The sequence below is a fragment of the Salvelinus fontinalis genome, chromosome 10, assembly GCF_029448725.1.
Source record: "Salvelinus fontinalis isolate EN_2023a chromosome 10, ASM2944872v1, whole genome shotgun sequence".
In the NCBI taxonomy this organism is placed as follows: domain Eukaryota; kingdom Metazoa; phylum Chordata; class Actinopteri; order Salmoniformes; family Salmonidae; genus Salvelinus; species Salvelinus fontinalis.
The window spans coordinates 959,602-973,321 of record NC_074674.1 but is presented as its reverse complement, the minus strand read 5'-3'; the positions used below and the strand labels follow the sequence as shown (position 1 = coordinate 973,321).

At 48.5% G+C, this 13,720-nt stretch overlaps 1 protein-coding gene across 9 annotated transcripts in view; it reads left to right on the top strand.

Annotated features, from left to right (window-relative positions):
• Nucleotides 1–13,720, top strand: part of LOC129863330 (disks large homolog 4-like) — a gene marked incomplete at its 3' end in the record, with an annotated part of 135,506 nt that overhangs the window by 105,914 nt on the left and 15,872 nt on the right. For all 9 annotated transcript variants that reach the window (XM_055935226.1, XM_055935227.1, XM_055935225.1 and 6 more), the window contains 4 exon segments: nt 9,111–9,164; nt 9,835–9,885; nt 10,119–10,243; nt 13,400–13,569. In XM_055935226.1, coding sequence (XP_055791201.1) covers nt 9,111–9,164; nt 9,835–9,885; nt 10,119–10,243; nt 13,400–13,569 — 400 coding nt within the window.

Genomic DNA, 13,720 nt, shown 5'->3' with positions numbered 1-13,720 from the left:
AAGAGCATTGGGCCAGTAACCGAAAGGTCGCTGGTCTGAATCCCCAAGCCAAATAAGGGGGAAAAATCTGTCAATGTGTTGCATTGCAAGGCAATTACCCCTAATTGCTCGTGTAAGTCACTCTGGGTAAGAGCGTCTGCTAAATGGCGACAATACAGATAGATGTAAGATGACACAGACAATGAGCATATTTCTTGATCTGATCTCAAGTGCCTCTCTCCCTCTGTCTTCTCATGATTGCATTGCATATTCTCTGCATCATAGCATATTACTGTATCTCACCCTATAGTTACAGCATAGGAAGCAATAATCTCCTCCAAGCTGTTCCTTCTAATAATGCTAATCCTAAAGGAATCCCATAGGAATATTTCTAGATAGTTCAGAGAACTGTACATGAAATGCCTGACAGTTTCAATGTACAGCCCAAATGAAGCTGTCAGTGTCAAGAGTTAAGAGCGGATTGATCCGGTGATGCTTCAGATGACGTAATAGACGTAGTGGAAAGGATTTCTACTCCCCTGGTGTTTTTGCTATGATGTTCTATGCCATATAGCTAGAGCTTTAGACCATCGGAATGAACATCCAGGTTACCATGGAGACAAGCTTTCCTCCGAGCCTCAGAGGCTCCAGTGGCTGATGCTACTGTATTCTGTAGCCATGGTAGCGGTGGTCAGGACAGGAGCGAGGGATGGAGTGGGCCAAACCTCCAGAGGATAGTTTGGGACAAATTGGCCAACGATGAATATAAAACTGTCTGTACAGAGAGAACATGTGACATTTCAGTAGATGCAGTATGTGCTGTAATAGCAGCCTGGAGAAAGAGAAATGTTTGGATAGAGTCCGAACTTAAGGGAGGGAGATGGAATTATCGAGATATGCGACATATCTGGGACTCATTGGAGCAGTGTGATTGTCTCTGTGTGGGGGTTGTGCGTGTGAGAGAGAGTGTCTGTGTGTGTGGGGGGGTTGTGTGTGAGAGAGAGAGTGTCTGTGTGTGAGAGAGAGAGTGTCTGTGTGTGAGAGAAAGTGTCTGTGTGTGGGGGTTGTGTGTGTGAGAGAATGTCTGTGTGTGGGGGTTGTGTGTGTGAGAGAGAGTGTCTGTGTGTGAGAGAGAGAGTGTCTGTGTGTGAGAGAGAGTGTCTGTGTGTGGGGGTTGTGTGTGTGAGAGAGAGTGTCTGTGTGTGGGGGTTGTGTGTGTGAGAGAGAGTGTCTGTGTGTGAGAGAGTGTCTGTGTGTGAGAGAGAGTGTCTGTGTGTGAGAGAGAGTGTCTGTGTGTGAGAGAGAGTGTCTGTGTGTGTGAGAGAGTGTCTGTGTGTGTGAGAGAGTGTCTGTGTGTGAGAGAGAGTGTCTGTGTGTGAGAGAGAGAGTGTCTGTGTGTGAGAGAGAGAGTGTCTGTGTGTGAGAGAGAGTGTCTGTGTGTGGGGGTTGTGTGTGTGAGAGAGAGTGTCTGTGTGTGAGAGAGAGTGTCTGTGTGTGAGAGAGAGTGTCTGTGTGTGAGAGAGAGTGTCTGTGTGTGTGAGAGAGTGTCTGTGTGTGTGAGAGAGTGTCTGTGTGTGTGAGAGAGAGTGTCTGTGTGTGAGAGAGAGTGTCTGTGTGTGAGAGAGAGTGTCTGTGTGTGGGGGTTGTGTGTGTGTGGGGGTTGTGTGTGTGAGAGAGAGTGTCTGTGTGTGGGGGTTGTGTGTGTGAGAGAGAGTGTCTGTGTGTGAGAGAGAGTGTCTGTGTGTGAGAGAGAGTGTCTGTGTGTGAGAGAGTGTCTGTGTGTGTGAGAGAGTGTCTGTGTGTGTGAGAGAGTGTCTGTGTGTGAGAGAGAGTGTCTGTGTGTGAGAGAGAGTGTCTGTGTGTGAGAGAGAGTGTCTGTGTGTGGGGGTTGTGTGTGTGAGAGAGAGTGTGTCTGTGTGTGAGAGAGAGTGTCTGTGTGTGAGAGAGAGTGTCTGTGTGTGAGAGAGAGTGTCTGTGTGTGTGAGAGAGGGTGTCTGTGTGTGGGGGTTGTGTGTGTGAGAGAGAGTGTCTGTGTGAGAGAGAGTGTCTGTGTGTGTGAGAGAGAGTGTCTGTGTGTGTGAGAGAGAGTGTCTGTGTGTGTGAGAGAGAGTGTCTGTGTGTGAGAGAGAGTGTCTGTGTGTGTGAGAGAGTGTCTGTGTGTGAGAGAGAGAGTGTCTGTGTGTGTGAGAGAGAGTGTCTGTGTGTGAGAGAGAGTGTCTGTGTGTGAGAGAGAGTGTCTGTGTGTGAGAGAGAGTGTCTGTGTGTGAGAGAGAGTGTCTGTGTGTGAGAGAGAGTGTCTGTGTGTGAGAGAGAGTGTCTGTGTGTGTGAGAGAGAGTGTCTGTGTGTGTGAGAGAGAGTGTCTGTGTGTGTGAGAGAGAGTGTCTGTGTGTGTGAGAGAGAGTGTCTGTGTGTGAGAGAGAGTGTCTGTGTGTGTGAGAGAGAGTGTCTGTGTGTGGGGGTTGTGTGTGTGAGAGAGAGTGTCTGTGTGTGAGAGAGAGTGTCTGTGTGTGTGAGAGAGAGTGTCTGTGTGTGTGAGAGAGAGTGTCTGTGTGTGTGAGAGAGAGTGTCTGTGTGTGTGAGAGAGAGTGTCTGTGTGTGTGAGAGAGAGTGTCTGTGTGTGAGAGAGAGTGTCTGTGTGTGAGAGAGAGTGTCTGTGTGTGAGAGAGAGTGTCTGTGTGTGTGAGAGAGTGTCTGTGTGTGAGAGAGAGTGTCTGTGTGTGAGAGAGAGTGTCTGTGTGTGAGAGAGAGTGTCTGTGTGTGTGAGAGAGAGTGTCTGTGTGTGGGGGTTGTGTGTGTGTGTGAGAGAGTGTCTGTGTGTGAGAGAGAGTGTCTGTGTGTGTGAGAGAGAGTGTCTGTGTGTGAGAGAGAGTGTCTGTGTGTGAGAGAGAGTGTCTGTGTGTGTGAGAGAGAGTGTCTGTGTGTGGGGGTTGTGTGTGTGAGAGAGAGTGTCTGTGTGTGAGAGAGAGTGTCTGTGTGTGAGAGAGTGTGTGTGTGTGTGTGAGAGAGAGTGTCTGTGTGTGAGAGAGAGTGTCTGTGTGTGAGAGAGAGTGTCTGTGTGTGTGAGAGAGAGTGTCTGTGTGTGTGAGAGAGAGTGTCTGTGTGTGTGAGAGAGAGTGTCTGTGTGTGTGAGAGAGAGTGTCTGTGTGTGTGAGAGAGAGTGTCTGTGTGTGTGAGAGAGAGTGTCTGTGTGTGTGAGAGAGAGTGTCTGTGTGTGTGAGAGAGAGTGTCTGTGTGTGTGAGAGAGAGTGTCTGTGTGTGTGAGAGAGAGTGTCTGTGTGTGAGAGAGAGTGTCTGTGTGTGAGAGAGAGTGTCTGTGTGTGAGAGAGAGTGTCTGTGTGTGTGAGAGAGTGTCTGTGTGTGTGAGAGAGTGTCTGTGTGTGAGAGAGAGTGTCTGTGTGTGAGAGAGAGTGTCTGTGTGTGAGAGAGAGTGTCTGTGTGTGAGAGAGAGTGTCTGTGTGTGAGAGAGAGTGTCTGTGTGTGAGAGAGAGTGTCTGTGTGTGAGAGAGAGTGTCTGTGTGTGAGAGAGAGTGTCTGTGTGTGAGAGAGAGAGTGTCTGTGTGTGAGAGAGAGAGTGTCTGTGTGTGAGAGAGAGTGTCTGTGTGTGAGAGAGAGTGTCTGTGTGTGAGAGAGAGTGTCTGTGTGTGTGAGAGAGAGTGTCTGTGTGTGTGAGAGAGAGAGTGTCTGTGTGTGAGAGAGAGAGTGTCTGTGTGTGAGAGAGAGAGTGTCTGTGTGTGAGAGAGAGAGTGTCTGTGTGTGAGAGAGAGAGTGTCTGTGTGTGAGAGAGAGAGTGTCTGTGTGTGTGAGAGAGAGTGTCTGTGTGTGTGAGAGAGAGTGTCTGTGTGTGTGAGAGAGAGTGTCTGTCTGTGTGTGAGAGAGAGTGTCTGTCTGTGTGTGAGAGAGAGTGTCTGTCTGTGTGTGAGAGAGAGTGTCTGTCTGTGTGTGAGAGAGAGTGTCTGTCTGTGTGTGAGAGAGAGTGTCTGTCTGTGTGTGAGAGAGAGTGTCTGTCTGTGTGTGAGAGAGAGTGTCTGTCTGTGTGTGAGAGAGAGTGTCTGTGTGTGTGTGAGAGAGAGTGTCTGTGTGTGAGAGAGTGTGTGTGTGTGAGAGAGAGTGTCTGTGTGTGAGAGAGAGTGTCTGTGTGTGTGAGAGAGTGTCTGTGTGTGAGAGAGAGTGTCTGTGTGTGAGAGAGAGTGTCTGTGTGTGAGAGAGAGTGTCTGTGTGTGAGAGAGAGTGTCTGTGTGTGAGAGAGAGTGTCTGTGTGTGAGAGAGAGTGTCTGTGTGTGAGAGAGAGTGTCTGTGTGTGAGAGAGAGTGTCTGTGTGTGAGAGAGAGTGTCTGTGTGTGAGAGAGAGTGTCTGTGTGTGAGAGAGAGTGTCTGTGTGTGTGAGAGAGAGTGTCTGTGTGTGTGAGAGAGAGTGTCTGTGTGTGTGAGAGAGAGTGTCTGTGTGTGTGAGAGTGTGTGCGTGTGTGTGTGAGAGAGTGTCTGTGTGTGTGTGAGAGAGTGTCTGTGTGTGTGAGAGAGTGTCTGTGTGTGAGAGAGAGTGTGTGTGAGAGAGAGTGTCTGTGTGTGTGAGAGAGAGTGTCTGTGTGTGTGAGAGAGAGTGTCTGTGTGTGTGAGAGAGAGTGTCTGTGTGTGAGAGAGAGTGTCTGTGTGTGTGAGAGAGAGTGTCTGTGTGTGGGGGTTGTGTGTGTGAGAGAGTGTGTCTGTGTGTGAGAGAGTGTGTGTGTCTGTGTGTGAGAGAGTGTGTGTGTGTGTGTGTGAGAGAGAGTGTCTGTGTGTGTGAGAGAGAGTGTCTGTGTGTGTGAGAGAGAGTGTCTGTGTGTGTGAGAGAGTGTCTGTGTGTGTGAGAGAGTGTCTGTGTGTGAGAGAGAGTGTCTGTGTGTGTGAGAGAGTGTCTGTGTGTGTGAGAGAGTGTCTCTGTGTGTGAGAGAGTGTCTCTGTGTGTGAGAGAGTGTGTGCGTGTGTGTGAGAGAGTGTGTGCGTGTGTGTGAGAGAGTGTGTGCGTGTGTGTGAGAGAGTGTGTGTCTGTGTGTGAGAGAGTGTGTCTGTGTGTGAGAGAGTGTGCCTGTGTGTGAGAGAGTGTGCCTGTGTGTGAGAGAGAGTGCCTGTGTGTGAGAGAGAGTGTCTGTGTGTGAGAGAGAGTGTCTGTGTGTGAGAGAGAGTGTCTGTGTGTGAGAGAGAGTGTCTGTGTGTGAGAGAGAGTGTCTGTGTATATCTCAGCAGGCTGTCGGTTGTTGTGAAGGTCAGCAGGCTGTCGGTTGTTGTGAAGGTCAGCAGACTGTCGGTTGTTGTGAAGGTCGGCAGGCTGTCGGTTGTTGTGAAGGTCGGCAGGCTGTCGGTTGTTGTGAAGGCCGGCAGGCTGTCGGTTGTTGTGAAGGTCAGCCGGCTGTCGGTTGTTGTGAAGGTCAGCAGGCTGTCGGTTGTTGTGAAGGTCAGCAGGCTGTCGGTTGTTGTGAAGGTCAGCAGGCTGTCGGTTGTTGTGAAGGTCAGCAGGCTGTCGGTTGTTGTGAAGGTCGGCAGGCTGTCGGTTGTTGTGAAGGTCGGCAGGCTGTCGGTTGTTGTGAAGGTCAGCAGGCTGTCGGTTGTTGTGAAGGTCAGCAGGCTGTCGGTTGTTGTGAAGGTCAGCAGGCTGTCGGTTGTTGTGAAGGTCAGCAGGCTGTCGGTTGTTGTGAAGGTCAGCAGGCTGTCGGTTGTTGTGAAGGTCAGCAGGCTGTCGGTTGTTGTGAAGGTCAGCAGGCTGTCGGTTGTTGTGAAGGTCAGCAGGCTGTCGGTTGTTGTGAAGGTCAGCAGGCTGTCGGTTGTTGTGAAGGTCAGCAGGCTGTCGGTTGTTGTGAAGGCCGGCAGGCTGTCGGTTGTTGTGAAGGTCAGGCGGCTGTCGGTTGTTGTGAAGGTCAGCAGGCTGTCGGTTGTTGTGAAGGTCAGCAGGCTGTCGGTTGTTGTGAAGGTCAGCAGGCTGGTTTCATGCTGCTGCTGCTGTTGTTTGCTGCTCTGTAAGCACTTTGGATGCACTGTGTCTCCCTCATGCTAATCAGGGAGGGACAAAATAACAGAGAGAGAGAGATGGCAGAGTATTCTCTAAGGAGTACAGCATGCTGCTCTTCTGACATCAGATGGGGAGATGCAACAGTCATTATTTTGGAGAGAGGAGCAGTGAGGGGAGAGGGCTGAAAGGGATGAAGGGAGTTCAAAAGCGAGAAAGAGAGAGACCGAGATATAGAGAGATGGAAGTAAAATCCCCACCAGACAGAGTAGTCTCTGTCACTGTACAGGACGAGCCTACACCATCCTAATGCCAATAGGCCTGGTATGTCATTGACTTGTTGTCTTGTCAAATGTTGTGTTGTTGTATGTGTCGAACTGCTTTGCTTTATCTTGGCCAGGTCGCAGTTGTAAATGAGAACTTGTTCTCAACTGGCCTACCTGGTTAAATATAGGTGAAATAAACATTTAAAAAAATGTAATTAGCAGCTCCCTGATTAATGACACCTAGTCTGCTGAAAATAGATGTCCTGCCCATTGGTCTCAGCTTTCAGATGGACTCTGCTCTGGTCTGGTCTGATCTGCTCTGGTCTGCTCTGGTCTGCTCTGCTCTGCACTTCACACAGGTCATCAGTGATACAGCATGCATCCGGAGGCTTTGTAGAACTCGGAGCGAGAGGAACCACGCTGATTGCCTTGAAAGCTGGCATCTCTGTTAGATGTTGCCTCGATGTTGCCTTTCATGAGGGTGTTAGGAAATGACTACAAACCCTGAATATATTCATAGAAGCATGTCACAGAATGTTGTCAATGGGACACTGATCCAGGGCTTTGCTAGATAACGTTGACTCACAGGAAAGAGATGCAATGTCAGGGTCTTGTGGCTGGGGTCTTGTGGCTGGGGTCTTGTGGCTGGGGCCTTGTGGCTGGGGCCTTGTGGCTGGGGTCTTGTGGCTGGGATTTTGTGGCTGGGATTTTGTTGCTGTGGTCTTGTGGCTGGGATTTTGTGGCTGGGATTTTGTTGCTGTGGTCTTGTGGCTGGGATTTTGTGGATGGGATTTTGTGGCTGGGGTCTTGCGGATGGGATTTTGTTGCTGTGGTCTTGCAGATGGGATTTTGTTGCTGTGGTCTTGTGGCTGGGGCCTTGTGGCTGGGGTCTTGTGGCTGGGGTCTTGCGGATGGGCTTTTGTGGCTGGGGTCTTGCGGATGGGATTTTGTGGCTGGGGTCTTGCGGATGGGATTTTGTGGCTGGGGTCTTGCGGATGGGATTTTGGGGATGGGATTTTGTGGCTGTGGTCTTGCGGATGGGATTTTGTTGCTGTGGTCTTGCGGATGGGATTTTGTGGCTGGGGTCTTGCGGCTGGGGTCTTGTGGCTGGGGTCTTGTGGCTGGGGTCTTGTGGCTGGGGTCTTGTGGCTGGGGTCTTGTGGCTGGGGTCTTGCGGATGGGATTTTGCGGATGGGCTTTTGTTGCTGTGGTCTTGCGGATGGGATTTTGTGGCTGGGGTCTTGCGGATGGGATTTTGTGGCTGGGGTCTTGCGGATGGGATTTTGTTGCTGTGGTCTTGCGGATGGGATTTTGTTGCTGTGGTCTTGTGGCTGGGGCCTTGTGGCTGGGGTCTTGTGGCTGGGGTCTTGTGGCTGGGGTCTTGTGGCTGGGGTCTTGCGGATGGGATTTTGCGGATGGGCTTTTGTTGCTGTGGTCTTGCGGATGGGATTTTGTGGCTGGGGTCTTGCGGATGGGATTTTGTGGCTGGGGTCTTGCGGATGGGATTTTGGGGATGGGATTTTGTGGCTGGGGTCTTGCGGATGGGATTTTGTTGCTGTGGTCTTGCGGATGGGATTTTGTGGCTGGGGTCTTGTGGCTGGGGTCTTGTGGCTGGGATTTTGGGGATGGGATTTTGTGGCTGTGGTCTTGTGGATGGGATTTTGTGGCTGGGGTCTTGCGGATGGGATTTTGGGGATGGGATTTTGTGGCTGTGGTTTTGCGGATGGGATTTTGTTGCTGTGGTCTTGTGGCTGGGGTCTTGTGGCTGGGGTCTTGTGGCTGGGGTCTTGTGGCTGGGGTCTTGTGGCTGGGGCCTTGTGGCTGGGGTCTTGTGGCTGGGGTCTTGTGGCTGGGGTCTTGTGGCTGGGGTCTTGTGGCTGGGGCCTTGTGGCTGGGGTCTTGCGGATGGGGTCTTGCGGATGGGGTTTTGCGGCTGGGGTCTTGCGGATGGGGTTTTGCGGCTGGGGTCTTGCGGCTGGGGTCTTGTGGCTGGGGTCTTGCGGCTGGGGTCTTGTGGCTGGGGTCTTGTGGCTGGGGTTTTGTTGCTGTGGTCTTGTGGATGGGATTTTGTGGCTGGGGTCTTGCGGATGGGATTTTGGGGATGGGATTTTGTGGCTGTGGTCTTTCGGATGGGATTTTGTGGCTGGGGTCTTGTGGCTGGGGTCTTGTGGCTGGGGTCTTGTGGCTGGGGCCTTGTGGCTGGGGTCTTGAGGATGGGATTTTGTTGCTGTGGTCTTGTGGATGGGATTTTGTGGATGGGATTTTGTTGCTGTGGTCTTGTGGATGGGATTTTGCGGATGGGATTTTGTGGCTGGGGTCTTGCGGATGGGATTTTGGGGATGGGATTTTGTGGCTGGGGTCTTGCGGATGGGATTTTGTGGCTGGGGTCTTGCGGATGGGTTTTTTGGGATGGGATTTTGTTGCTGTGGTCTTGCGGATGGGATTTTGTGGCTGGGGCTTTGTGACTGGGGCTTTGTGGATGGGGTCTTGTGGCTGGGGCCTTGTGGCTGGGGCCTTGTGGCTGGGGCCTTGTGGCTGGGGCCTTGTGGCCGGGGCCTTGTGGCTGGGGTGTGGAGCAGTCAGTGTGTCAGGCAGGACATGTCACAGGGACTGTTTGTTGTCATCATCATTAGGCTCTAAAATGGCCGTGGCTGTGACTGTAGGGCCTGCCTGCCTGCAGAGGGAGAGGCTCCACAGTCTGAGCAGGGCAGACGGACTCCATGCCTGCTTATCCTGAGGAATCACTCAAACACTATCTCACTGTACAGAAAGAGGGTCCGGGACAGAAAAATATTGTATCTGCCACAAGGCCGTGGCCCTAAATATTTAGTGTGCGTGCGTGCGTGTGTGTGTGGGCTAACATTTTCTCTCCTCTCTCTCTTTCCAGGGAAATTCTCCCCCAGTGGTGGTGAACACTGACACACTTGACGGCTCCCCCTACGTAAGGATCGTTATTTACTGCAGAGCACTGGTTGATTGGTCATCATCCTTCACAATCCTCATCCCATAATATGTTAAATAATGCCACTTTAATAATGTTTACATATCTTACATTACTCATATCACATGTACTGTATATACTGTATTTTATACCATCTACTGCACCTTGCCTATGCCGCTCGGCCATCGCTCATCCATATACTTATATACTTATATGTATTCTCATTCACCCCTTTAGATTTTGTGTATTAGGTAGTTGTTGGGAAATTGTTAGATTACTTGTTAGATATTGGGGCGGCAGGGTAGCCTAGTGGTTAGAGCGTTGGACTAGTAACCGAAAGGTTGCAAGTTCAAATCCCCGAGCTGACAAGGTACAAATCTGTCGTTCTGCCCCTGAACAGGCAGTTAACCCACTGTTCCTAGGCCGTCATTGTAAATAACTGACTTGCCTAGTTAAATAGTTCTTAACTGACTTGCCTAGTTAAATAGTTCTTAACTGACTTGCCTAGTTAAATAAATGTAAAATATATATATTACTGCACTGTCGGAACTAGAAGCACAAGCATTTCGCTACACTCACGTTAACATCCGCTAACCATGTGTTTGTGATCAATTTGATAGACTTTATAATCACTCACGGAAAGTGTGCTGGCACTGTGTCTTCCTTGCAGGTCAACGGGACAGAGGGGGAAATTGAGTATGAAGAGATTACACTGGAAAGAGTGAGTGTCTTTTCAACAGATAACTGGAATGGTGCCAACATGGTGTGAAAGCCTTAATACCACCATCCCACAACCAATCAGGCCTTAATACCACCATCCCACAACCAATCAGGCCTTAATACCATCATCCCACAACCAATCAGGGACAGTCACATTAAAATGTATGTCATCTAGTACAGTTTGGTCTGTAATAGTCACCAGGTTTGATACTGTACATTATGGTGTGTGTTCAGGGTAACTCAGGCCTGGGCTTCAGTATAGCTGGGGGGACAGATAACCCTCATGTTGGTGATGACCCCAGCATCTTCATCACCAAGATCATCCCTGGAGGAGCTGCGGCCCAGGACGGACGGCTGAGGTACGCCACTAACTAACTACTGCACCTAACGCAGCTAACATCATCACCTCTTCACCCCCTCAAGTTGTCAATCCCAACCTTGACTCTCAGTGTACATACATTCACACATCCATAGGCACACTAGTGTGTGTACACAGGCTCAAGCATACATACGCAAATGCACACAGACACAAACACACAAACAAACCCACAACTCAGAGGTACACCAGTGATGTAGGCTACTCATGTCAGAGCCAACTGGGTCTACAAGGGAGAAGTACCAACCCGACCCCCCCCCCCCCATCCCTCTCCTTCACAGGCTGCATTCACTCAGTCAGCCAGATAGACACTTTTCACCACTGAGCCCACTCATCACAGAGGAGCTGCCTAAATATAGTCCTCCCCCTCCCTTTGTACCCTCCTCTTCACCCTACCCAGACCTTCAGTACCACACTCCACCATCCATCTCTGTGTCAGCCTTGGACTAGGGGCTGGTCCAGACTCCCACTCTCTCCCTCACAGGCCTGTCCTTTACTCAAGGAATTTAACATGGCATTTAAAGAGCACATTTGGGATTGTAAAAGGTATCAGAGGAGATGAATATTACAGGTCTACCACATCCCTCATGGCTGGCTGGACTAGCTCCATCCAAATCACACGGATCCTTACTCATACAGTTGATATTTCTCTGAATGTTATAGAAAATTCTGTAGCTTTGAATGTAACAAAAGACAGTTTGAGAGTCACTAAAATGTTTTGAAATATGCCTCTAATGTAAATATTTAGCCGTGTAAATTTAGTGTGTTCCTCAAATGAAGCAAGATGGTATTTAAAAAGCAGTGTTTTCATGGTGTAACGGCTTTCCTCTTCCTCTTCATCAGAAGAGGAGGAGCAGGGATCGAACCAAAATGCAGCTGAGTTTGTAGACATTATTTATTAAACAAAAACGAGGACGAAACGAAAACACTTGAATAAATTACAAAACAAATAAACGGTGTAGACAGACCTAGACGACGAACTTACATAAAACATGAAGAACGCACGAATAGAGAAAATAGGCTACACAAATGAACGATGAAACAAACAAACCGAAAACAGTCCCGTGTGGCGCAACGACATACACAAACACAGGAGACAATCACCCACAACGAACACTGTGAAACAACCTACCTAAATATGACTCTTAATTAGAGGAACGCCAAACACCTGCCTCTAATTAAGAGCCATACCAGGCAACCCATAAACCAACATAGAAACAGAAAACATAGAATGCCCACCCAACCTCACGTCCTGACCAACTAACACATATAACAAACTAACAGAAATAGGTCAGGAACGTGACACATGGTGGGTGATTATGCAAAGGCAGGTGTCAGAATGTAACTTTAGGAGCAGGTGACGTAATGGACGAGGTCATAACAATGTCATGTCCTGAATATTAATGAGCACCAAGGTTTTGAAAAATGTGAATCACATTATGGTGCTTGAAAAGCCTTGTCTGCTATGTATCAACATACTCTGAGGACCTCAAAATGAGCTGACGCTGAGCCATAGGGGTGGTGGACTGACTGGCTGACTCACTGACTGACTGAGCCATAGGGCTGGTGGACTGACTGACTGATTCTCTACCTACCTTATGGACAAAAACATTTTTAAACATGTTTTTTCAAGAGTCGGACACGTAAATTAGAAATGTTTATTTTACACCACTTCCAGATACATATGTTCTACAATCCAGGAACCGACCAGGACTGACCCTGCTTAGCTTCAGACACAAACCAGCCGGAGGATGCAGGGTGCTATTTTGCTGGAAGGAATGTGCCAAAACTTGCAAGTAGAAAAAAGGCAGCAAAGGCCAGGGTCACGTAACCAAGGTCACACATAACCAGGGTCACGTAACCAGGGTCACATAACCATGGTCACAACCAAAGACAGGGACAATTCAGGAAAGAGGGAGGTGTTTTTTTTTATCGCGTTATCATAAAAAAGTTTTCACTGAAAAAAATAAATGTGTCCATTTGCAGTTAATTTGTTCTCACATTTCAAAATGATTTATTTGCAATATTTTGTTCTGCTTTCAATGTAATTATTTTTTGTCTGGATGTACAGCAGACTATGCCACCACTGAAACGTGATCCATTAACACGCCCAATTTGTTTTATTTTGTCCAATTTTATTTTGTTCCACGAATGTCTCGCAAAATAGTTCAATTTTCCTGCATTGGAGCTTCTTAGATGTAGTCACACTAATTCCACCGTTAAAAACATTGCTACTGAAACATGTTAACACCATCTTTTCACATGTGAGTAGAATAACATTATTTCAACCCCACATGTCAATCTGCAATTTTACATGGGAAAGTGAGATTTTCACAGTTGTAGTTTTCTTACATGTAAAACCGCAAATCTGATTTTCACTTTCACATGTGGAATTTCAAGTTCATCTGTGAAAAACAATCACATTTAAAAATCTAAATTGCTGTTTTATATGTGAAAAACTTTCACGTGAAAATCTCACTTTTACATGTGGAATTGCATGTGGAAGTTTTTCACATATGAAATTGGCTGCAAATGTGATTTTCACATGTGAATGTTTTTCACGTGAGGTGAAAACATGTTATTCTCCTCACATGTGAAAATGTGGTGTTAACATATGAACTCCAACTTTAATACCTGTGAAAATATGGTTTCACTTGGGAAATTTAAGCTCAACATGTGAAAACAGATATTTCACATGAGAAAATGTGATTTCACATGTGAAACTGCAAATTTGACTTGTTTTTTGTAAGGGTCTGACTGACTGACTGACTGATTGGCTGGCTGGCTAACTGACTCTGACTGCCCCTCTCTCTGGGTAGTTAGAGTGATAGAGTGAAGGCCAGCCCAGCTGCAGCAGGTCACGTGCCACAGGACAGGAGGATGGGGCCAAGAGAGTATGCTGTAACAGAGATGATGGTGCACAGGGCCATCTCAAACGGAGGAGAGAATAGGAGAGATGTCAGAGGAGGAGGGACATTGTTTTGGGGTATTATTCTGTGTGTCAGACTCGTCACTAACAATACACCTCTCTCTCGCTCTTTTCTCTCTGTCTCTCTCTCTCTCTCTCTCTGTCTCTCTCTCTGTCTCTCTCTCTCTCTCGCTCTCTCTCTCTCTCTGTCTCTCTCTCTGTCTCTCTCAGTGTGAATGACAGTATCCTGTTTGTGAATGATGTTGATGTGAGGGAGGTGACCCACAGTCTGGCTGTAGAAGCTCTGAAGGAGGCGGGGGCCATCGTCCGCCTCTACGTGCTGCGCAGGAAACCAGCCGCAGAGAAAGTTACAGAGATCAAACTCATCAAAGGGCCCAAAGGTACAGCTCGGTTTAGGTTTCTGTTTGTTTGTATGCTTACATATTTGTGTACCTGTCAGTTATTATTTACATTTACATTATCTTACATCTTTCTTATTACCTCCGTCTCTCTATCTCCTTCTCTTTCTCTCCCTCTCTCTTGCTCCTTCTC